At 39.5% G+C, this 23,469-nt stretch overlaps 1 protein-coding gene across 4 annotated transcripts in view; it reads right to left on the reverse strand.

The window, feature by feature from the left end:
* The window catches only part of FER (FER tyrosine kinase), a 467,424-nt gene that overhangs the window by 300,307 nt on the left and 143,648 nt on the right, over window positions 1-23,469 (reverse strand). For all 4 annotated transcript variants that reach the window (XM_088838427.1, XM_055430188.2, XM_088838426.1 and 1 more), the window contains 2 exons: window positions 20,737-20,859; window positions 9,051-9,240 (listed from right to left, as the gene is read on the reverse strand). In XM_088838427.1, the coding sequence (XP_088694553.1) occupies window positions 9,051-9,240; window positions 20,737-20,859 (313 nt within the window). The remainder of the gene's footprint in view (window positions 1-9,050; window positions 9,241-20,736; window positions 20,860-23,469) is intronic.

The following is a 23,469-nucleotide window of genomic DNA, read 5'->3' on the forward strand; positions in this document are numbered from 1 at the left end:
TACACATTTGCACCTTTTATGGAAAAAAACCCAAACTCAGAAAGGTTAAGTAACCTCACAAGATCTCCACAACAGCGGCAAAGCTCGACTCAGGTCTCCTGTCCTTAGTCTGGCTCTTTCCTCAGCACATTTGATAGCAAGGCTTGGAATTAACATACCTTATCTGTGTAACGAAAGAAAATGTACCTGATGATGAAAACAGATAAAGCTTCATGTTGTCAACATGACATCTCAATTGATAGCATTCCAATTTAGTGACTAACAATAAAACTGAAAATACACTGAACACTATGGCAAAACGAACTACCACTGAATCATAATGCCAGACAATATTTAGTCAACAAACAAGATATTTTGTGGTTGAAATGTAACAAAATAGGATTTTATTGACAGTGCTGTTCAATTAAGCAGAAATCAGTAAAATACATAGAGAAGATAAATTTATATTGTGCATTACTCTAGTAAAAGGGCTTAAAATGTACAACTTCAGAAACATCAAAGTAAAGGCAATTATCTTACAGCATAGCTAAAAAAACATTTAAAAAGAACTCATTCCATGGTGCCATCAATTCTAGATATATTTGACATATAAAGGAGACTGAACAAAAATTATTATATTTGACTTAATGCACACTCTGCTATAAAGTAAAATAATTAGATTACTCTGGAATAAAAAGGAAGTGCAATTCCTCAATTCAACAGACACTGGTTGAAAACTTATTATGTTCTACAACTAGATCGCTAAAAACAAACATGTAATACTTTTTAACAAATTGAGAGAGACAGCGAGAGAGTAAAGTCAGGCAATGTTTAGTCAGGGACTAGAAATCTTGGTATTGCCATCATTATCCAAGGGCAGCCAACAAAGAGCTGACCCCTCTACTCTGCCCCAAAAGGCAGATTCTTCTGCCTGCAGAGCTAAAATTGAAGAACAAGATAAAACAATCCTTGAGTCCACAGAGCATTTAAACAATGCTGAATGCCTTTAGCATTAACAGCACATTTAATCAGTCAATAACTCAATTAGATAAGAAAGGATTTGTTTTCTGATTCACTCCCCAAAGTACAGTTTCCATTGCACAGTGGCCCCTTCAGGACACTCTGAAAAAGGGCTGAGAAAGGACGGGACCAGTATTTCCAGAGAGAGAGCATTCTCTGCTACAGTTCTCCTCTTGGGCACTTGATACAGCAAGTTCAGCGAAGTCCTGCAGTCAAATCGGGAAGTGCCCTGACCTGGCAGGTCCCAAAGTACACAACTCATTTCTCCTTGGAACGTATTCCAGGGACACCAAACTCTCTTGGCTTTCTGCCACCTCCTCAGTTTCTTGCCGACCCCTCCTTGCGCAGATCTAGCCTGCAGAGCCCCAGAGTGCAGCCCTCGCTTCCCTGTTCTTCTCTGCCTTCTTTCATTTGGTGAGCTTCAATGGTCAAGTACTTTTCAACACCATTTGATGCCTGCAACTCTCAAATGTATATCTCCAGTTCAAAACATGCTCTAGAACTACCAAATTTCTACACTGATTGGGTGTTTTTTTATTTTTCTTTCTTTTTTGGAAAGACAAACGGAACCCTTGCCCTTCCTCATCAAGGCTGCACTGTGTGTAGTCTTTCCATGCACTTGAAACAAATTCTATTCCTCTAGAGCTCCTCCTCAAAACCTTAAAATTGTCCTTGACTCCCCTCTCTCATACCCCAGACTTAATCCACAGGAAATCTCATGGGCTTCCCTGGTGGCTCAGACAGTGAAAGCATCTGCCTGGAATGCAGGAGGACCCAGGTTTGATCCCTGGTCTGGGAAGATCCCCTGGAGAAGGAAATGGCACCCCACTCTAGTACTCTTGCTTGGAAAATCCCATGGACGGAGGAGCCTGGTGGGCTATAATAAAATCCATGGGGTCGCAAAGAGTCAGACATGACTGAGCAACTTCACTTTCACTTTCACCCATCAAAACATACTCAGAAACGAATCACTTCTCGCTGCCTCCCGTGACACCATCCTCACTCTAACTGTCATCTTGTCACCTGGGTTGTGGTAAAAACCCTATTCTTCCAACCTTATTACCTTTAAGTGTATTATCGACACAGCGATCATTGCATCACAAGTCAGAGCATGTCAATCTTCTGTTCTAACCTCCTCATCCAGTTGCTCCCCCTTTCATTCAGAGAAAATGCGTGACCCTTCATTATGTTGGAGAAGGCAATGGCACCCCACTCCAGTACTCCTGCCTGGAGAATCCCATGGACGGGGGAGCCTGGTGGGCTACCGTCCATGGGGTCGCACAGAGTCGGACGCGACTGAAGCGACTCAGCAGCAGCAGCATCTTCACTCCGTTCCCGGGACCTGAGACCTGCTCTCACGGCTGCTCACTCTCATTCCCTGCCCGCTCACCTTGCCCTGGACAGTCCAGACAGGTCCCTGCCTTTGTCTTCAAAATAAACACATTCTCCGACTAGAATGTTCTCTCCCTGGAAACTAAGCGGTTTACTAGCTTCCCAGTTCAAGGTTTTGTTCAAATGTCACTTTCTTGTGTAAAAAATTGATCAGTGGATGCCTTTGAATGCTAAGCAGAACTATCAGGTATTTTATTTTATCTACTATTTTTATTTTATGCAGTAGGAATATACTGTTTTTATTTAATAACACTCACTCATTTGTATTGTAGTTATTAAAGCAGCATATGTTGTTTTCAGAAAACTTGAAAATTAAGAAAAATAATACAGAAAAAAATTTCCACCAAGCAGAGATTCTGTGATGACTATTTACCTATTATTTCATTTTTTCATTAAAAAGAACATTGTCAATATTAAAATGTCACTTTCTCAAAAATGCTTATCTTTCTTTCCATATAAAATTGTATCCCAAAAAACAAAATTGTATCCCAACCTCTGATCCACTAGGCCCCCGACCCCCTATCCTGCTTTGTTTTTATGCCCTGGCATTTAGCATCTTCCAATATAATATACAGACTTCTCTGGTGGCTCAGACGGTAAACCATCTATCTACAATTCGGCAGACCCAGGTTCAATCCCTGGATAGGGAAGATCCCCTGGAGAAGGAAATGGCAACCCACTCCAGTACTATTGCCTGGAAAATCCCATGGACAGAGGAGCCTTGTAGGCTACACTCCACGGGGTTGCAAAGAGTGGGACACGACTGAGCGTTCATTCAATTACAATTACAACATAATATATAGTTTATTTATTAAGTGCCACTCACCACAGAATATAACTCCTAAGAAACAGTCTTCATTAGTTTTACTCACTGATATATTACAAGCATCTAAAACTATCTTTGACACACAGTAGGTGATCAATAAATATTGCTTTAAATGTATGAATGAAACGTACTTGTCCACAAATAACAGAGAATTACTGTGCAAGATTGCTTTTGTTGTGTGTTAGTTGCTCAGTCGTGTCAGACACTGTGACTCCATGGACTGTAGCCTGCAAGTCTCCTCTGTCCACGAAATTCTCTAGGCAAGAATATTGGAGTGGGTAGCTATTTCTTTTTCCAGGAATCGAACTCACATCTCCTGCTTTGCAGGCAGTCTCTACTGTCTGAGCTAGAAGCCCTTACTGTTCAATACTTGATATTTATCATTTTCTCCTTGGTATTATGGCCAAAATTAGGTGAAAAAGACAATATTAGACAATCGACTTCCCTACTGACTCGGACGTAAAGAATCTGCCTGTGATGAAGGAGAATCAGGTTCAATCCCTGGGTCAGGAAGATCCCTGAGAGAAGGGAATGGCTACCCACTCCAGTATTCTTGCCTGGAAAATTACATGGACAGAGGAGCCTGGTGGACTACAGTCCATGGGGTCACAAAGAGCTGGACACAACTGAGCAACCTTCACTCTTGCTTTCCTGGCAAAGATGTTTACATTACTTGCCTACACAATTTTTTAGATTTCTGTAAATTAACAGACGGGCCTTAATTCTCATAAAATTACAAAGTTGAAATAAACATCAATACATCTAACAGTCTAACAAGAATTCTAACCATATCTGAATTATCTTAGAATTTTTGTAAGAATATACAATCCATGGCCCATCTCAGCAGTACAGTTCCTTAAGGACGCTCTTCCACAGAAGCCATCACCACTGAGGAGTCTGTATTTTGGTTAACACCACCATTAATTAGGAAATGTAGAATAGTTAATGGGCTTCCCTGGTAGCTCAGTTAGTAAAGAATCCACCTGCAATGCAGGAGACCCCAGTTCAATCCCGGGTTGGAAAGATCCTCTGGAGAAGGGACAGGCTATTCACTCCAAAATTCTTGGGCTTCCCTGGTGACTCAGATGGTAAAGAATCCACCTGTGATGCGGGAGACCTGGGTTTGATCCCTGGGTTGAGAAGATTTCCCGCAGGAGGGCATGGCAACCCACTCCAGTTTTTTTGCCTGGAGAATCCCATGGACCGAGGAGCCTGGCAGGTTACAGTCCATGGGGTCTCAAACAGTCGGACACGACTGAGAGACTAAGATCAGCACAGAATAGTAAATACTTACTCTTAAATAATATTTAGGCCAAGCTTTACTATTTTTCACTATATTATGATTTAATTTTTAGTTCTTCCAATTCTTCCAATAGTCAACTAAATTTTCCTTGTTGAAATTCTTCCAATACTCAACTAAATTTCCCTATTGAAATACAAAGATATCATTTATAAAGATAGAATTTATAAAGAGGAAAAACCAATGGGTCTGCTTACCTGAATTTCAAGTATTTTTGTAAAATTACTCATAATGCTTAAACAGACATTTGGGGAAAAACCATTTATAGTTTTAATATTTTGACTTTTTGAATAAAATGAAAACTTATATTCTAATTATTACTGAAAGGTTGAATTATGCAAAAATTTCACTGATGTATGTGGGAGTATTATTTAGTTGTAAGAACTACGAACTGAAAATAGCTTTTACTTGTTTTATAAAACATACTGTAGAACCTCATTAATTGGCATCACTTGGTGGAATGTCTTGCTTGATTTATAAAATGTTACTTTATTACTTTAAACTACACACAGCATTTCTGTGTAAATTCCTTAAAGACTTACTAAAGGCACTGCTTCAATGAACAGACAAGATGTATAGAGACAAACAGCATTTCAGCTATTTGAAATAAACTGAATAAAATGAAACACCTGATATCATTTTCTAAAAGTTCATAAGATACTATCATCATTTAATAAATTGGAACAAGAGAAGCTCTGAAAGTACCAGGAAGCAGTTTAGTCTCTTAAACTGTATTATGTTGTGTTTCAGTTGTGTCCAGCTCCTTGCGACCCTATGGGCCATTGCCAGTCAGGCTCCTCTGTCCATGGGATTCTCCAGGCAGGAATACTGGAGTGGCTTTCCACGCCCTCCTCTAGGGGACCTTCCCAACCACATCTCGTTTCTCCTGCACTGGCTGGAGGGTTTTTACCACTAGTGCCACATGGGATCACAAACTGTATTACATATACTTTCTAAAACACTATTTATTCATTTATTGAAAAACCTCTTCTTAAATGATTATCAAAGATAAAACTCTAAAGGATTATGAGTATTTCTTAATGAAATACTCAATGAACTATTATATTTTAAATCTCAAACTCTAGATTTTAGTTGTACTTATAAAATGGGGATATGTTATCATTTAGTGACAATCTACCACTAAGTCAGGCTATGAAGTAACCACTTCCACAGCCACATGGGGACAAGGAAATACTATAAACCATACTCAGAGAATAAAAGCTGTACTAAAGTTTGAAAGTCAAGCAAAAGAATGACCTTCAGAAGTTTCTCTGAAAAAAAAATAAGGCATATACCAGATAGTTACCAAAAATCATGAAATAAGAAAATTAACCTACTAGGGTCCTTGGTTTATGGGTCCTAGGAGAAGGCAATGGCAAGCCACTCCAGTACTCTTGCCTAGAAAATCCCATGGATGGAGGAGCCTGGTAGGCTGCAGTCCATGGGGTCGCTAAGAGTCAGACATGACTGAGTGACTTCACTTTCCCTTTTCACTTTCACACATTGGAGAAGGAAATGGCAACCCACTCCAGTGTTCCTGCATGGAGAATCCCACGGACGGGGGAGCCTGATGGGCTTCCGTCTATGGGATCGCAGAGAGTTGGACATGACTGAAGTGACTTAGCAGCAGCAGGGTCCTTGGTTTATATAAGATCCTTATTTGGTAGGACACTAAAGGAGAGCAAAGAATTATAATTCACAATGCATTGCATAGATCACTATGGCTCAATTAAAAAAACTGTAATAATCACGATAATTTAAGCACTTCATATTCATATCCAGATTGGAATTGGAAATATCAAATGCAATCTTTTTTCCTATGGAGACATTTCCTATGAATTCATTTAACAATCAAATTGTACTATTTAGAATGACATAAACTAAAAATGATTCAAATATTATCTATAGTATCATTAACTATAACAGTTCTACTTATGGACTGGATCCAGTTACTCACAGAAAAAACCAAGGACACAGCTCAGGCTTTTTCAACCCTGGCACTGTTAATATTTGAGGTTGAGTATTTTTTTGCTGTGAATAAGAAGACAGGAGCTGTGACGGGCACTGTGTGATATTTAGCAGCATCACTGGCCTCCATCAACTAGATACCAAGAGCATCCACCGGCTGGGAAAATCAAACATGTCTGGAGATATTTCCAAATGACTCGCGGATGTCAAAATTGTCCCTTGATAGAAACCACCAACAAAAGATGAAAGAAGGAGGAAAGGAAGGGGAAGAGAGAAGAAGTATTTACACTGAGCATCTTAAACGGTTAATAAACCTATATAAATAGGGTTGAATTACTAGTTGCTAGATTTAACGTGTTTACTGTAGTTAAAAGATATTTATAAGAAAAAATCTTTATAAGCAAAATCAAGGTTTTATACTGTGAAAACAACAAAAACATCATCAATCTCAAATAAACTTCTACTGTTCTTTATAAGAAAAAATTAATAAATATCTTTTTCTTATTTCTACCTAAGAATGAAGCAGAAATAGATGTTTTTCTGGAACTCTCTTGCTTTCTCCATTATCCAGCGGATGTTGGCAATTTGATCTCCGGTGCCTCTGCCTTTTCTAAAACCTGCTTGAACATCTGGAAGTTTACGGTTCACATATTGCTGAAGCCTAGCTTGGAGAATTTTGAGCATGACTTTACTAGCGTGTGAGATGAGTGCAATTGTGCGGTAGTTTGAGCATTCTTTGGCATTGCCTTTCTTTGGGATTGGAATGAAGACTGACCTTTTCCAGTCCTGTGGCCACTGCTGAGCTTTCCAAATTTGCTGGCATATTGAGTGCAGCACTTCACAGCATCATCTTTCAGGATGTGAAATAGCTCAATTGGAATTCCATCACCTCCACTTGCTTTGTTCGTAGTGATGCTCTCTAAGGCCCACTTGACTTCACATTCCAAGATGTCTGGTTCCAGGTGAGTGATCACGCCATCGTGACTATCTTGGTCATGAAGATCTTTTTTGTACAGTTTTTCTGTGTATTCTTGCCACCTCTTCTTAACATCTTCTGCTTCTGTTAGGTCCATACCATTTCTGTCCTTTATCGAGCCCATCTTTGCATGAAAGCAAGAGAGTTCCAGAAAAACATCTATTTCTGCTTCATTGACTATGCCAAAGCCTTTGACTGTGTGGATCACAATAAACTGTGGAACATTCTGAGAGAGATGGGAATCCCACACCACCTGACCTGCCCCTTGAGAAACCTGTATGCAGGTCAGGAAGCAACAGTCACAACTGGACATGGAACAACAGACTGGTTGTTGTTGTTTACAACACATTAAACACATTAAACAAATAGGAAAAGGAGTACGTCAAGGTTGTATATTGTCACCCTGCTTATTTAACTTATATGCAGAGTACATCATGAGGAACGCTGGGCTGGAAGAAGCACAAGCTGGAATCAAGATTGCCGGGAGAAATATCAATAACCTCAGATATGCAGATGACACCACCCTTATGGCAGAAAGTGAAGAGGAACTCAAAGGCCTTTTGATGACAGTGAAGAGGAGAGTGAAAAGGTTGGCTTGAAGCTCAACATTCAGAAAACGAAGATCATGGCATCTGGTCCCATCACTTCATGGGAAATAGATGGGGAAACAGTGGAAACAGTGTCAGACTTTATTTTTTTGGGCTCCAAAATCACTTCAGATGCTGATTGCAGCCATGAAATTAAAAGACGCTTGCTCCTTGGAAGGAAAGTTATGACCAACCTAGACAGCATATTAAAAAGCAGAGACATTACTTTGCCAATCAAGGTCCGTCTAGTCAAGGCTATGGATTTTCCCGTGGTCATGTATGGATCTGAGAGTTGGACTGTGAAGAAAGCCGATCGCCGAAGAATTGATGCTTTTGAACTGTGGTGCTGGAGAAGACTCTTGAGAGTCCCTTGGACTGCAAGGAGATCCAACCAGTCCATTCTAAAGGAGATCAGTCCTGGGTGTTCATTGGAAGGACTGATGCTAAAGCTGAAACTCCAATACTTTGGCCACCTCATGCGACGAGTTGACTCACTGGAAGAGTCTGATGCTGGGAGGGATTGCGGGTAGGAGGAGAAGGGGATGACAGAGAATGAGATGGCTGGATGGCATCACCGACTCTGTGGACATGAGTTTGAGTGAACTCCGGGAGTTGGTGATGGACAGGGAGGCCTGGCGTGCTGTGGTTCATGGGGTCGCAAAGAGTCGGACACAACTGAGCGACTGAACTGAACTGAACCTTAAGAATAACACCCTACCTTCCTGCTGTATCTCAGGAATAAAAACAACTGCAGTCTTTGTTTTCAGATTTAAAGGCAAGAGAAGAGCTTTTTCCTCTGACTCTACAGGTGGTTTCTGAAAGTGATCTCCAGGTGACCTGAGGTGACCAACAAGTTTACTTTGCATTTACACACAAGTTTAATAGGACCTGCGTATTAACAAGAGCAATAACTTGTTATAGTAACCAAAGTTAACTTTTGTATTCACTCATTACCTATGTACAACTCTTTCAACTTTCTCATTTGCTTACTCTTTGGCTTACCATAGATGTAACTGATCGTGCATCTTCTTCATAATTGACTACGGGAGGTGGTTCTTTCCCATCGTTTTCCTGCACTTTCTGCTCCAGCAATTCCTTCTGTGCTGTAAACTTTGCCTCGGTGCACCTCAGCTGCTGGACTGACTGTTTCAGCTCTTCAAGTGTCTGTTTTTGGCTTAGCAGAAGTACAATACTAAAAGAGAACACATTTAATGTAAGTTATTTCAACTACTTTAAGAAATAAAGACTTTGAAGGAAATCATATACTGTATATATGTAGATTATGTTCCTTTGGAATTATGAAACTAAACAGATTTTGAGTCATCACAGTAGTTGTTAAATGTTATCATTAACAAAATTGAAGGAAGTGTTTGGAAGCAAAAACCAAATTCAAAATGCTTTCAAATTATTACAATCTATGGCACTCATTTTACTTCACAGCTAAACCGTCTACCTCACAAAGTACAGACATTTTGGTCCAGAAATGTAAAGCCTAAAATGAATTAATATGACTGAAGCAGAATCTTAATTTAGTTCAAATCTCAAATGGAATATAGGTAAAATCAGATCTGTGCCTAGAGAATAAACCAAATCAAGGTGACAGTTGGAAGCAAGCTGTGGCCTATTGTGAGGATTGTGTGCTTAGAGCTGGGGAAAGGTTTTCTGACAAGGACTAAACGAATAAGTGTAAGTCCTCAAATCTTTAGAATATACACCATTATAAAGACAGCAGACCTCTTCATTCCTCCCTTAGAGCACTACAGAGGCCACATGTTACCTTACTGTGATTTTTTTACCCTTCAAAAGCTGTCCCTAATAGGAATTTCAGATTAATTTGCCCATCTTAAAGCCACAAGAAAACAGGCAGCAGTGGTGAGAAACATCTTGAAAATGCTGTCATATTTAGTATATTAGTATCTGAAAGAACTGCGCCATGCACTGCTGAAAGCAAGTTAATAATAGATTACAGACAGTTTGGAAAAAGACAATATCTTCAGGAAATGCTGCTGGGAAAGCTGGACAGTGCATGTAAATCGATGAAGTTACAACATGCTCACCACACACAAACTGAAAATGGCCTGAAGACTTAAATGTAAAACAAGAAGCCTAAAAATCATAGATGTGATCATAGGCAACATGGCCCTACTGCATAACATAGAAAACTATATTCAATACTCTGACAAACCGTCATGGAAAAGAACACTTTTTAAAAGTATATTCGTGTACAACTAACGCACTTTGCTGTTACAGGAGAAATTAATACAATTGTAAATCAATTACATGTCAATTTAAAAAATTGATCAAACACATAATATAAGCTACAGACTAGGAGAAAAGATTTACAAAAGACATATCTGATAAAGGACTGTTATCCAACATATATGAAGATCTCTTAAATATCAATTATAAGAAAACAAGCAAACTTCTTAAAAAATGAGCCAAAGACCTTAACAGATACCTTACCAAAGAAGAAATACAGATGACAAATAAGCATATGAGTAAGTGCTTTACATTACATGCCATCAGGAAAATGGACACTGAAACAGCAATGAGACAGTATTAGACATTTATGAGAAAGGCCAGCCCCCAGAACACTGACAACACCAAATGCTGGTGAAGAAGTGGATTGGAATTACTGACTGGAATGCACAATAGTACAGCCACTCTGGAAGACAGACTGGCAGTTTCTTGCAAACTAGACATACTTTTACCATGTGATCCAGCAATCCTATTCCTTGGTATTTACCCAAAGGAGTTGAAAACTTATGCTCACATAAAAGCCCACACATGGATATTTACAACAGCTTTATTCATAATTGCCCAAACTGGGAAGCAAACAACATGCCAGTTATCAGAAGAAAGGATAACTGCACAAGGGAATACTTTTCACGACTCAAAAGAAGCTACTAGACCACTGAAGACATGGAAGACCCTTAAAAGTACATTATTAAGTGAAGGAAGCCAATCTGAAAGGCTACATAATGCATGATTCCAACTATGACATTCTGCACAAGGCAAAACTATATAAAGAGACAGTAAAAGGATCACGGCTACCAACAGTTGGGGATGGGGGATGGATGAATGTGTGGAGCACAAAATATCTTACAAAAAATGCCCTATATGACGCCATAATGATGGGCATAGGTCATCATGCATTAATTCAAACCCACAGAACACACAGCATCGAGACAAACCGAACGCAGACTGCGGACGTAGAATGACAATGATGGCCCTTCTAGACTCATCAACTGAAACAAATGCGACGCTCTGGTAGGCGGTGCTGATAACGTGGGAGACTGTGTACTATGGGAGAAGTGTATCGGAAATCTCTGTACCTTCCCCTCAGTGTTGCTGTGAAATTTAAACTCCTCTAAAAAAGTCTAATTTATTATATATCAGTACAGATTTACTAGAATGGCTCAGATCAAAAGTCATGACAATATCACATGCTGGTGAAGATGAGGAGAGAATCCCACTAACACAGCAAGTGGGAGTGTATAATGGTGTGTGCATGCACACTAAGTCGCTGCAGTCGTGTCTCCTCTTTGTGACCCTAGGGACTGTAGCCCGCCAGACTCCCCTGGCCATGGGGTTCTCCAGGCAAGAATGCTGAAGTGGGTTGCTCCTCCAGGGGGTCTTCCCGACCCATGCATCAAAGCTGCATCTCTTATGTCTCCTGCACTGGCACAGGGTTTATGGGATCTTTCTGCATTAATTCTCCCAACCACATGAGTGAGTGACAGTCGCTCAGTCATAACTGACTTTCTGAAAACCTATGGACTGTATGCAGCCCACCAGGCTCCTCCGCCCCTGGGATTCTCCAGGCAAGAACACTGGAGTGGGTTGCCATTTCCTTCTCCAACGCATGAAAGTGAAAAGGGAAAGTGAAGTCGCTCAGTCGTGTCCGACTCTTCACGACCCCATGGACTGCAGCCTACCAGGCTCCTCCGCCCCTGGGATTCTCCAGGCAAGAGTACTGGAGTGGGGTGCCAACACCTGAGACTAATACATTATAAATCAACTATATTCCAATATAAAATAAAATTTTAATTTAATAAATAAGTAAGTAAATAGATAAGTATCCTGGCTTTTAATTTAGTTGTTTCTAAGAACAATGAGATTTGGGGGAGGTATATGCCCTACTATATAGCTCTAGTCCAAACTTTTTTAGTTAATACATCTGATCAGGAAATTAAGGAACAATATTACCTTCATCCAATTAAGTTCACTGAGCTTTATGTTTAATGACCATTTCAAACACATTATCATCTTATTATTGTTTAATAATTACTTTTTAAAAATTATTGCTGTAATCACTATATAATTATTTTATATGCTTACAACACCACTCTGCAAAAAAGCTTTACATATTTCAATAAATTAATTATAATAAATGCATGACTGTATAAAACAAGATGCACAGGAAGCTATAAATAAATCTGAAACATGAAAAGGATCAGGACTTATGCATGTGCTATTTACTCTCCATTTCTGACTATTCTTTCCATGCACTCTTCACTTGGAGGACACCTTCCATCCTTAAAGTGAAAGTGTTAGATGCTCAGTAGTGTCCAACTCTTTGTGATCCCATGGACTGTAGCCCACAAGGCTCCTCTGTCCATGGGATTTCCCAGGCAAGAATACTGGAGTGGGTAGCCATTTCCTTCTCCAGGGGATCTTCCTGAGCCAGAAATCAAACCCAGGTCTCCCACACTGCGGGCAGATTCTTCACCATCTGAGCCACCAGGGAAGCCCTTCTACCCTTCAGTTCAGTTCAGTTCAGTCACTCAGTCGTGTCCGATTCTTTACAACCCCATGAATCACAGCACGCCAGGCCTCCCTGTCCATCACCAACTCCCGGAGTTCACTCAAACTCACCTCCATCGAGTCGGTGGTGCCATCCAGCCATCTCATTCTCTGTCTTCCCCGTCTCCTCCCGCCCCCAATCCCTCCCAGCATCAGTATTTTCCAGTGAGTCAACTCGTCGCATGAGGTGGCCAAAGTATTGCAGTTTCAGCTTTACCATCAGTCCTTCCAATGAACACCCAGGATTGATCTCCCTTAGAATGGACTGGTTGTATCTCCCTGCAGTCCAAGGGACTCTCAAGAGTCTTCTCCAGCACCACAGCTCAAAAGCATCAATTCTTCGGCGATCAGCTTTCTTCACAGTCCAACTCTCACATCCACACATCACCACTGGAAAAACCATAGCCTTGACTAGACAGACCTTTGTTGGCAAAATAATGCCTCTGCTTTTTAACGTACTATCTAGGTTGGTCATAACTTTCCTTCCAAGGAGTAAGCGTCTTTTAATTTCATGGCTGCAATCAGCATCTGCAGTGATTTTGGAGCCCAAAAAAATAAAGTCGGACACTGTTTCCACTGTTCCTCCATCTATTTCCCATGAAGTGATAGGACCAGATGCCATGATCTTCTACCCTTAGGCCTCAGCAAAAATGCCATTTCCTAGAAGACCCCTGATCACTTATGTTAAGTGAGTGCTCCTCTGTCACTCTTCCACCCGAACTCCTTGTTTCATAGCAATTAACACAATTGTAAATTTCTCATTTTGTACTGGTCAACTCTACAAAAGCATAAGCTTCATGAGCCATGTGCCCATATGTGTCCGACATTTCACTGCATTCATAGCCCCCAGTAGATATAACTGAAACATTGAGACAAAAATACAAAACAGATACCTGAATTTGCAAACCAGAACAATACTCCAGATGGTTCAAGCATTACCTTCACTATAATCTGGATGTGAAGCTTTGCAAGTCTCTGAAAATTTCTGGCCCTCAGATATCACATAATTTGCAAGATTAGATGATCAAATTGATCTCTCTAGATTCTACATGGCTCTAAAAGTTATGATTTTATAATATGTAAAGTATTTTTAAGTACCAGGTGATAATGGTACATAATTACACAAAACTGAATTATCATTCACTTTCTGGAGTCAAATCAAGCATTAAAACGAGTAGCAACATTACCAGTTCTTTATGCCAATGAGTCATAAATGACATATGCTTGGTATATTTTCCCATAAACTATTTTCTAATACAGTAGTCAAGGAGCATAAATCAGGAAAAAATGGATATTACTTCCACTTGAATAAATATGTTTTGGAAGTAATAAGTAAAGATATGTATAATAGAGTGACACTCTGTGTTGTATTAAATTATACCATTTCAAAAAGTTGGTTTTATTTTTTTCACCTTATTTCTTTAAATAAAAATTTGCAATAGCTATATTTCAACTAAGACCTGCATTATTTATATAGGCCAAAAATCTGTGTTCCTTAGTGTGAATTTAATGTTACATAAAAAAAATTCTTTAAGTTCATTTTTCACTTTATATAATTCAATTATAAGAATCAAAGTTATCAAATGATTTTTCATGTAGTTTATTTTTTCACTGTATTATGTTTTGGAGAAACTTATGCCAAATCTAAAATTCAGGGTTTTAACATTAGTCTCTTATACGTTATACTTTCATAAGAGCGTTGAGTGCTATTTATAATAAGCAAAAATTCACATAATTTCATTAATTTAGAGATAATTTAAGAAGGAAAATATATAGGATATTTTTAGTATTTGGGGAAATGTAGCTTTGTTTCTTTGGCAACCCACTCCAGTATTCTTGCCTGGAGAATCCCAGGGACGGGGGAGCCTAGTGGGCTGCCATCCAAGGGGTCACACAGAGTCGGACACGACTGAAGTGACTTAGCAGCAGCAGCAGCTTTGTTTCATTGTTTTATTACTTTTAACTAACATGATATTTGAAGCTAAAAATGTTCTGGAGTAAAAATAAATCTTTGAAATTAGATGAAGATTGCTTTTAATCATATATTTAAATAAGTATCTGTAGACATATATACAGGGCTTCCCTGGTGGTTCAGCGGTAAAGAATCCGCCTGCAATGCAGGAGAGGCAGGTTTGAGTCTTGAGTCTAAAAGATCCCCTGGAGAAGGAAATGACAATCCACTCCAGTATTGTTTCCTGGAAATTTCCATGGATAGAGGAACCTGGCAGGTACAGTCCATGGGGGTCACAAAACAATCTGACACGACTTAGTGACTAAACAGCAACAGATTTTATATATATATATACACACACATATATAGAAATGTTTAAGAAATATTCAGAAGATGAAATGCAAACATTTACCCTAGAATTCATTTCAGACTGTTTGTTTTGCAAATTATTTTAACATATAGTTCAAAGACAAACTTCAACCCTACCAATGTCTAAACTAATGAGATTTCACAATGACTTCTTAGTTATATAAATATACTTAACATTTTCAAGATTATGCCCTGAAGTTAACAATAAAAACTCCATGATAACAGAGCGCAAACAGAACTTGGGTTAAACCAGACTCATCTGCTGAACTGCCAGACATACTTATCCCTTCTAACTTACTCTCCAAAGAACACTACTAAAATCATGAGGCAAGCAATTGCTGTGATCAGACAGAAACTTTGGAGTCAAGAACTCATGAGTTTTCTATCCCTTCCTAGGTGTGTGATTTTAAGTCATCTAAATTATCTAGGTCTTAAAGGTAAAATGCACATAATTACACGGAAAGCGTAGTGAAGATAACATTAAAGTGAGTTACTATATATAAAACACCCAGCATGACATGTGGAGTAGAGTAAGAACTCAAGAGGTGCTGTTTCCCATGCACCCATCACCCTTTACGCCTCCTCTCCTCTCGCCCCATTCTCACCTCCTGATAAATATAAACAGGTGGAGAATGTGGATCACACTGATTATACGCAGACGAAGAGAGAACTGAAGACATGAGTCAAGAAAACATGCCAAACAAATCAAAGACTCTCACAAATTCTAGGTTAAGATAACCCTTAAAGATTGTCTCCTCTAACAATATATAACCAGACGTGCTGGTGAGAGGGTCCTACTGTATTTCTTTATATCTAACAAATTTTAAAACAAAAGTCATTTACAATGTGTACATTTACAAAACTGTAAAAAGTAGAACTATTTAGTCACCTGTAGACATGTGCAGAGATTTAGTTGCAAATAAAGAAAAACAAAGGATAATTATATTTTTAATTGTATATGTACAATGGTTGATAAAATTTATTTTTATAATCCAAAGAAAATCTGATTCTGATTCAATACTGAAAATTTTCAGATTTATTAAAGGAATATCCAGAGTAACTCATATTTTCCTGTTCTCACCTTTAAAAGGCTCATCAATTTCAATATGACATTTAATACCAAGTTGTAATAAGAACCGTAGTACTAAGTGGGAGTGGAGAAGGAAATGACAACCCACTCTGGCACTCTTGCCTGGAAAATCTACGGACGGATGAGCCTGGTGGGCTACAGTCCATGGCGTTGCAAAGAGTCGGACACGACTGAGCAACTTCACTTTCACTTTCATTAAGTGGGAGAGGTAGGCTCCTACTAACCTGAGTTGCATAATAGAATAGGTGGTGTTGCCATTCACTGAAATTGAGAAAAAAAAAAATACTAAGTGAACTAGGTTCACCTTTTTAATTCAGTCTTAGACATGAGAAATGCAGTGTACTACTAAGACATCCAAGGAGGCCTGTCAAGTAAGCAATTACATGGGCATAGAGTTCCCAGAGGAAATCTGAGCTAGGGTAATAAGCATGCGTCATCTTCAGGGGATCACCCAGGGACACAGTGCAGGAAGGAGACTGGCACAGCCCAGGACCACACCGTGAGTAACTCCAAAACATACTGGCCAAGTGGGGAAGAATGAGTTTACAAAGAAGGAGTGGTCAGATAGGGAGAAGTAAGATCTGGTATCTTGGTTCACAAAGGCTAAGGGAAAGGAAGTCAACAAAGGTACTTTCAGGAGGTCAAGTAAGATAGTTGCAAAATTCAGCAGCGTATATATATTGTCATTGAGTATTTTCCACCTTTACATTGTATGCTGGAAAGGCTGTATATTTAACTTATTTAACTTAATAACCTTGCTTATTTAATTTATATGCAGAGTACATCATGAGAAACTCTGTGCTGGAGGAAGCACAGCTGAATTCAAGATTGCTGGGAGAAATACCAATAACCTTAGATATGCAGATGACACCACTCTTTAGCCAAAAGCGTAGAGGAGCTATGCTTTTGTCCTCTTTTAGAGGACAGTGAAAAAGCTGGCTTAAAAAACATTCAAAAAACGAAGATCGTGGCATCTGGTCCCATCACTTCATGGCAAATAGATGGAGAAACAACGGAAACAGTGACAGACTTTACTTTCTTGGGCTACAAAAGCACTGTAGATGGTGTCTGCAGTCATGAAATTAAAAGATGCTTGCTCCTTGGAAGAAAAGCTATGACCAACCTGGACAGCATTACTTTGCCAACAAAGGTCCATCTAGTCAAAGCTGTGGTTTTTCCAGTAGTCATGTATGGATGTGAGAGCTGGACCATAAAGATGGCTGAGTTTGGAAGGACTGATGCTTTTGAACCATGGTGCTAGAAAAGACTCTTGAGAGTCCCTTGGACTGCAAGGAGACCAAACCAGTCAATCCTAAAGGAAATCAGTCCTGAATATTCATTAGAAGGACTGATGCTGAACCTGAAACTCTAATACTCTGGCTACCGGATGCAAAGAACTGCCTCATTGGAAAAGACCCTGATACTGGGAAAGACTGAAGGCAGGAGGAGAAGGGGATGACAGATGAGATGGTCGGATGGCATCACGGACTCAGTGGGCATGAGTGTGAGTAAGCTCTGGGAGCTGGTGATGGACAGGGAGGTCTGGCATGCTGCAGCTCATGGGGTCACAAAGAGTAGGACACAACTGAGCAACTGAACTGAATTTAGCTGAAAGGTCATTGATCCTTTTTGTACAGTTCTTCTGTGTATTCTTGCCACCTCTTCTTAATATCTTCTGCTTCTGTTAGGTCCATACCATTTCTGTCCTTCAATATCCCTATCTTTGCATAGAATGTTCCCTTGATAGCTCTAATTTTCTTGAAGTGATCTCTAGTCTTTCCCATCCTATTATTTCCCTCTATTTCTTTGCACTGATCACTGAGGAAGGCTTTCTTATCTCTCCTTGCTATTCCCTGAAACTCTTCATTCACCTAGAGCCAGACATCTTAGAATGTGAAGTCAAGTGGGCCTTAGGAAGCATTACTATGAACAAAGCCAGTGGAGGTGATAGAATTCCAGTTAAATTATTTAAAATTCTAAAAGATAATGCTGTTAATATGTTGTTAATATTGCCACTCAATATGCTGGCAAATTTGGAGAACTCAGCAGTGGTCACAGGACTGGAAAAGGTCAGTTTTCATTCCAATCCCAAAGAAAGGCAATGACAAAGAATGCTCAAACTACCACACTATTGCACTCATTTCACATCCTAGCAAAGTAATGCTCAAATTCCTTCAAGCTAGGCTTCTACAGTATGTGAACCAAGACCTTTCAGATGTACAAGCTGATTTAGAAAAGCCAGAAGAACCAGAGATCAAATTGCCAACATCTGTTGGATCATAAAAAAGCTAGAGAGTTCCAGAAAAACATCTACTTCTCCATCATTGACTACACCAAAGCCTCTGACTGTGTAGATCACAACAAACTGTGGAAAATTCTTAAAGAAAAAGGAATTCCAGACCACCCTGCCTGCCTCCAGAAAAATCTGTATATAGGTCAAGAAGAAACAGAACCATACACAGAACAACAGACTGGTTCAAAATTGGGAAAGGAGTAAGTCAAGGCTGTGTATTATCACCCTGCTTTATCAACTTATATGCAGAATATATCATGCAAAATGCCGGTCTGGATGAAGCACAAGCCAGAATCAAGACTGCCAGGAGAAATATCAATAATCTCCGATATGCAGATGACAACATCCTTATGGCAGAAAACGAAGAGGACCTAAAGAGCCTCTTGATGGAGAAGGAATATCAAGGAGATTAAACCAGTCAATCCTAAAGGAGATCAACCCTGAATATTTGTTGGAAGGACTGATGCTGAAGCCAAAGCTCTACTTTGGCCACCTGATGCAAAGAGCCAACACACTGGAAAAGACCCTGATGCTGGGAACGATTGAAGGCAGGAGGAGAAGGGGATGACAGAAGATGAGATAGTTGGATGGCATCACCGACCTAAAGGACATGCATTTGAGCAAACTCTGGGAGATGCTGACGGACAGGGAAGCCTGGCGTGCTACAGTCCATGGGGTTGCAAAGAGCTGAACACAACTGAGCAACTGAACAACAAAAAAGTCATTGAGAATCTTACAGATATCTACTTCAATGATGCTGGGGCAGAAACCAGGGATTTGCGGGTTAAGTACTAAGTGAGAGTCGAGGAAATGAGTGCACGTTAGCACTCAGAGCAAGTTTGCCTGAGAAAACAGAAGGCAAAGGCAGTAACTGAGAGAGAAGACCAAGATTAAAGAAGGGCCATCGAGGGTGGGCAGAGGGGGAGAGGCCACTGTCAGGAGTCGGGGCTTACGAACACTCAAAACGGGAGCGCGGGACACAGGTGAGGGGAAAAGGAAACATATAAAACCACGGAGAATTTCAGGGAAAGTAAGGAACGATAAGCTGTAAAATAGGGACAAGAGACAGCAGGGCAAGGAAGAGACCCTTTATGAAGGTAAGGAAAGAGAGTGAGTACAAATGTGGATTTAGACATGGAATGGCAAAACATGAGGCATCTGCCGCCTGCTGATGTTAACTGTCTCTGTAAGGTAGGAGACACCCATTTGCTGACTCTGATCAGGCATGTCAGAGGATCGGAGATGTGAGAGGCGCGGAGACTGCCTGAAGCGCTGCGCAGAGAGCAGGAGCATGCAGCGGGGACCAGAGCAGCGCTACACATCACAGTTTCCGGGGGTCGTAAAAGTATGCCAGCAAGGAACATACATGTTCCAGTCAGGGTTAGAGAAATCACACAAGAGTAACCCTCGTGGAGGGTGCAAACAACGACCAAAGTCAGACTGCAAAGTTTAAATTTCAGATCAAAACTTAAACCTGAAAACGAGAGAAAACATAAGTACTGAAATCAGTAAACACAAGAGTACAGCAACACGAGTCAGAGGATCCATGACCATGTTTGCCAATTGAGACACCAGCGCAAAAAGCAAAAGTAAGACAACGCAACGGCGAATCTCTGAAGGGCAGATGAGGCAGACGCCTCCTTTTAATGTTTACTTGCCTCCTCCCAACACAGCAGAAGCCAGCTTCCTGATTATGCTGGTCTAACACTTTTTTAGGGGCTTCCTTGGTAGCTCAGATGGTAAAGACAAGGAATTCACAGTGAATATGCTGGACTTTGGTTTCTGCTGTGCTAAGTCGCTTCAGTCATATCCAACTCTTTGTGACCCTATGGACAGTAGCCTGCCAGGCTGCTCTGTCTATGGGATTCTCCAGCCCAGAATACTGGAGTGGGTCACCATTTAAGGCGGAATAAAGACAGGTTTTAACAGGGCTTTTCAGAAAATAATTCAAACCACTAAAACATTGAGACAAATGATAGGTAACATCATACAGATAAAAACACAAAATCATTCCTCTAGAGTCTACGAAAGTAACTCAACCATACACAGTTTCATACATTTTTACATGAAATTTCAACTTCCGGAAATTTTATGTCTCTAATTCCATGTAAAAGGAAGTATTTCTGTAAAATTACATCAATTAAACTTTCTTTCTTCAAATTACTCCTTTTTTACTCACTCAGACTTCTTTTCGTAGGTCTTAGAAGACTCCTCAATCCTCTTCTCTAGCTCCAGGACAGCCTCCTCCTTGTTTAAAAGCATCTGCTGTGTCTGCATTAGTTCCTCTGCTAAAGTTCGCAACCTAGAACGAAGTTTCCTCATTATCAGTCAACACATTAATTATGGTCACTTTATACATACCAAAAAAATGAATCATACACCTAAGTCTGCAATGTCCAAAACAGTAGCCACAAGCAGTTTAACTGCAATTAAATAAGAGTAAAACTTCAATTCCTCAGCTGCATTAGCCACATTTCAAGGACTAAACAGACACATGTGGCTAATGGCTACCTCTCTGGACAGAGAAAAGAACATTTCAATAATCACAGTGAGTACTCTTGGGCAGTCTGTTTTAGAGGGTTTTATTCATCAAACAGCAAAAAAGAAACAGGAAATGGAGAAAGAGAAAAGAACTAAAGAAAAAAATACCTGTAATTCTCCCAAGAAGAGTGTATGGTGAAATAAATATGATTTTTGTTTCAGATTAACATGTATTTACATTCTGGCTTTACCATTTTTTATCTGAGATCCTATGAAACTTGCTTCAACTCACTGAATCTATTTGCTCATTCCTATTTTAGGTACTGTAACACCTGCTTCAGTGCATTGTTTTGAAGATGAAATACACTTATGTGTAAATAATGAATGGTACTTAAAAGGCATTTGAATAAATAACATCTAATATTATCTGCATATGTTATCTCATTTAATTCTCACAAAAAGCTATGAGATACATATTGTTATCCTTAAAGAAAGTAAGGCTCAGTCACACGGTGATTTAAATTAATATAAGCTATTTCTGTTTTCACATGTTGCAATAATGTTTTGGAGGTACTGTCTATATAAATTTGAAATTAGTATGTATAAAATTAGTATGTACCCACAGATCAGACATTTTTTGGTTACATAAAATGCATCTGGTCCTGAATAGAAATATTTCTACCACAAAAAACACACAACTGGAATCTAAAAAATAATACAAATGAACTTATTTTCAATACAGAAATAGACTGACAGACATAGAAAACGAATTTATGATTGTCAAAAGTGATAGAGAGGGGAGAAACAAATTAGGAGTATAGCATTAACAGACACATATCATTGTATGTAAAACAGATAGACAACAGGATTTCCTGTATGACACAGGCAATTGTATTTAATATCCTATAATAATATACATTGGAAAGAAATCTGAAAAAGGATAAATACATATGTATAACCAAATCACTTTGCTATGTACCTGAAACTAACACAGTATCTTGAATCAACTATAGCTTAATTTAAAAAGCAAAAAATAAAATCACTATAATCATAAAATATACACACACAGCTATCATATCACATTAAAATTCTTATTCTCTTTCAGCCTTTTAAAGCAAGACAGGAAACCCAAACTAAACAAAATACTAAATAATCCAAGTATATGAAAATTTGAATTTAATTTAAAGAGATGATAAAGTCAAAAGTAAAAAGTCAAACCATGAAGAAATATTTGCAATGGAAATTACAAGCAAAAGCTCATGCAGAAAAACTCTTAGAAAAAAGCCAATCTACAATGAAAATGAACAAAAAACACAACTGGAAGTTCAAGAAAACTTCGAATGATCAGTAAGTACACGGAGATATTTACAACCTGAATCACAATTTAAAATCTTCAGATTAAATAAACAGTATATTAATTTTCACCCACTAAAATTGACAAGCATGAAAACAAGTGATGATAGTATTCTCAAAACTGTAGAAAGAATGAGAGGGGAAGGAAGGAAAGGAGAGAGGAAGGAAGAAACATACTCTGTTGATGTGACAAAACTGACTCGAATTTTTTAGAGGTCAACTTGGAACTGTCTCTCAAACCTCAAATTAGAATCTCCTTTGACCATCTAAAAATCTGTCTTATCACGTCGCTCAGTCGTGTCCGACTCTTTGCAACCCCATGGACTGTAGCCTACCAGGCTTCTCTGTCCATGGGGTTTTCCCGGCAAGGGTACTGGAGTGGGTTGCCATCTCCTTCTCCAATATACTTTACACGTGCTCACAATTAGTCCATATGAAGATGGTTGTACTACAACGTTTATAAAACAACTAGAAAATATTTAATTGTTCATCAACAGGGGAATGGCTGACTAAATTTTGGTCCGATCTGAGGGAGTAACGATGACGTATACACACTGCCATCTGTAAAACAGCCAGCCAGTGAGCATCTGCCGCATGCCACAGAGACGCCCAAGCTGGGGCCCCGGGCCAGCCTCGAGGGGCGGCTGGAAGGGAGGGGCAGGTGGGAGGGAGGCTTCAGGGGGAGGGGCCTGTGCACACACGAGGCTGATTCGTGCTGATGCAATTATCCTCCAACTAAAGGTATAATAAAGAATTTTAAAGAAACAGAATAGTCATTAAAAGAAAGAGGTACGCACATAAAAGGTGCGTCACTTAAATTAAAGGTATGAGGCAGAAAAGTGCACGTAGCCTGGCTCCATTTATACTGAAATCAATGTGTGTGTATACACATGCTACTGACTGAACTGCATTCCCTCAAAATTCATATCTTCACATTCTAACCCCCAAAGTGATGATATTTGGAGAGGGGGACTTCAGGAGGGAACTAGGGATAGATGAGCTCGTGAAGGTGCACCCTCACCGTGGGATTAAGGTCCTCAGAGAAGACACGGAGAGTTTTGCTCTCTCTCCCCAGGCC

The sequence above is a fragment of the Moschus berezovskii genome, chromosome 8 (genome assembly GCF_049115385.1).
Source record: "Moschus berezovskii isolate FMDL1 chromosome 8, NW_MosBer_1.0, whole genome shotgun sequence".
In the NCBI taxonomy this organism is placed as follows: domain Eukaryota; kingdom Metazoa; phylum Chordata; class Mammalia; order Artiodactyla; family Moschidae; genus Moschus; species Moschus berezovskii.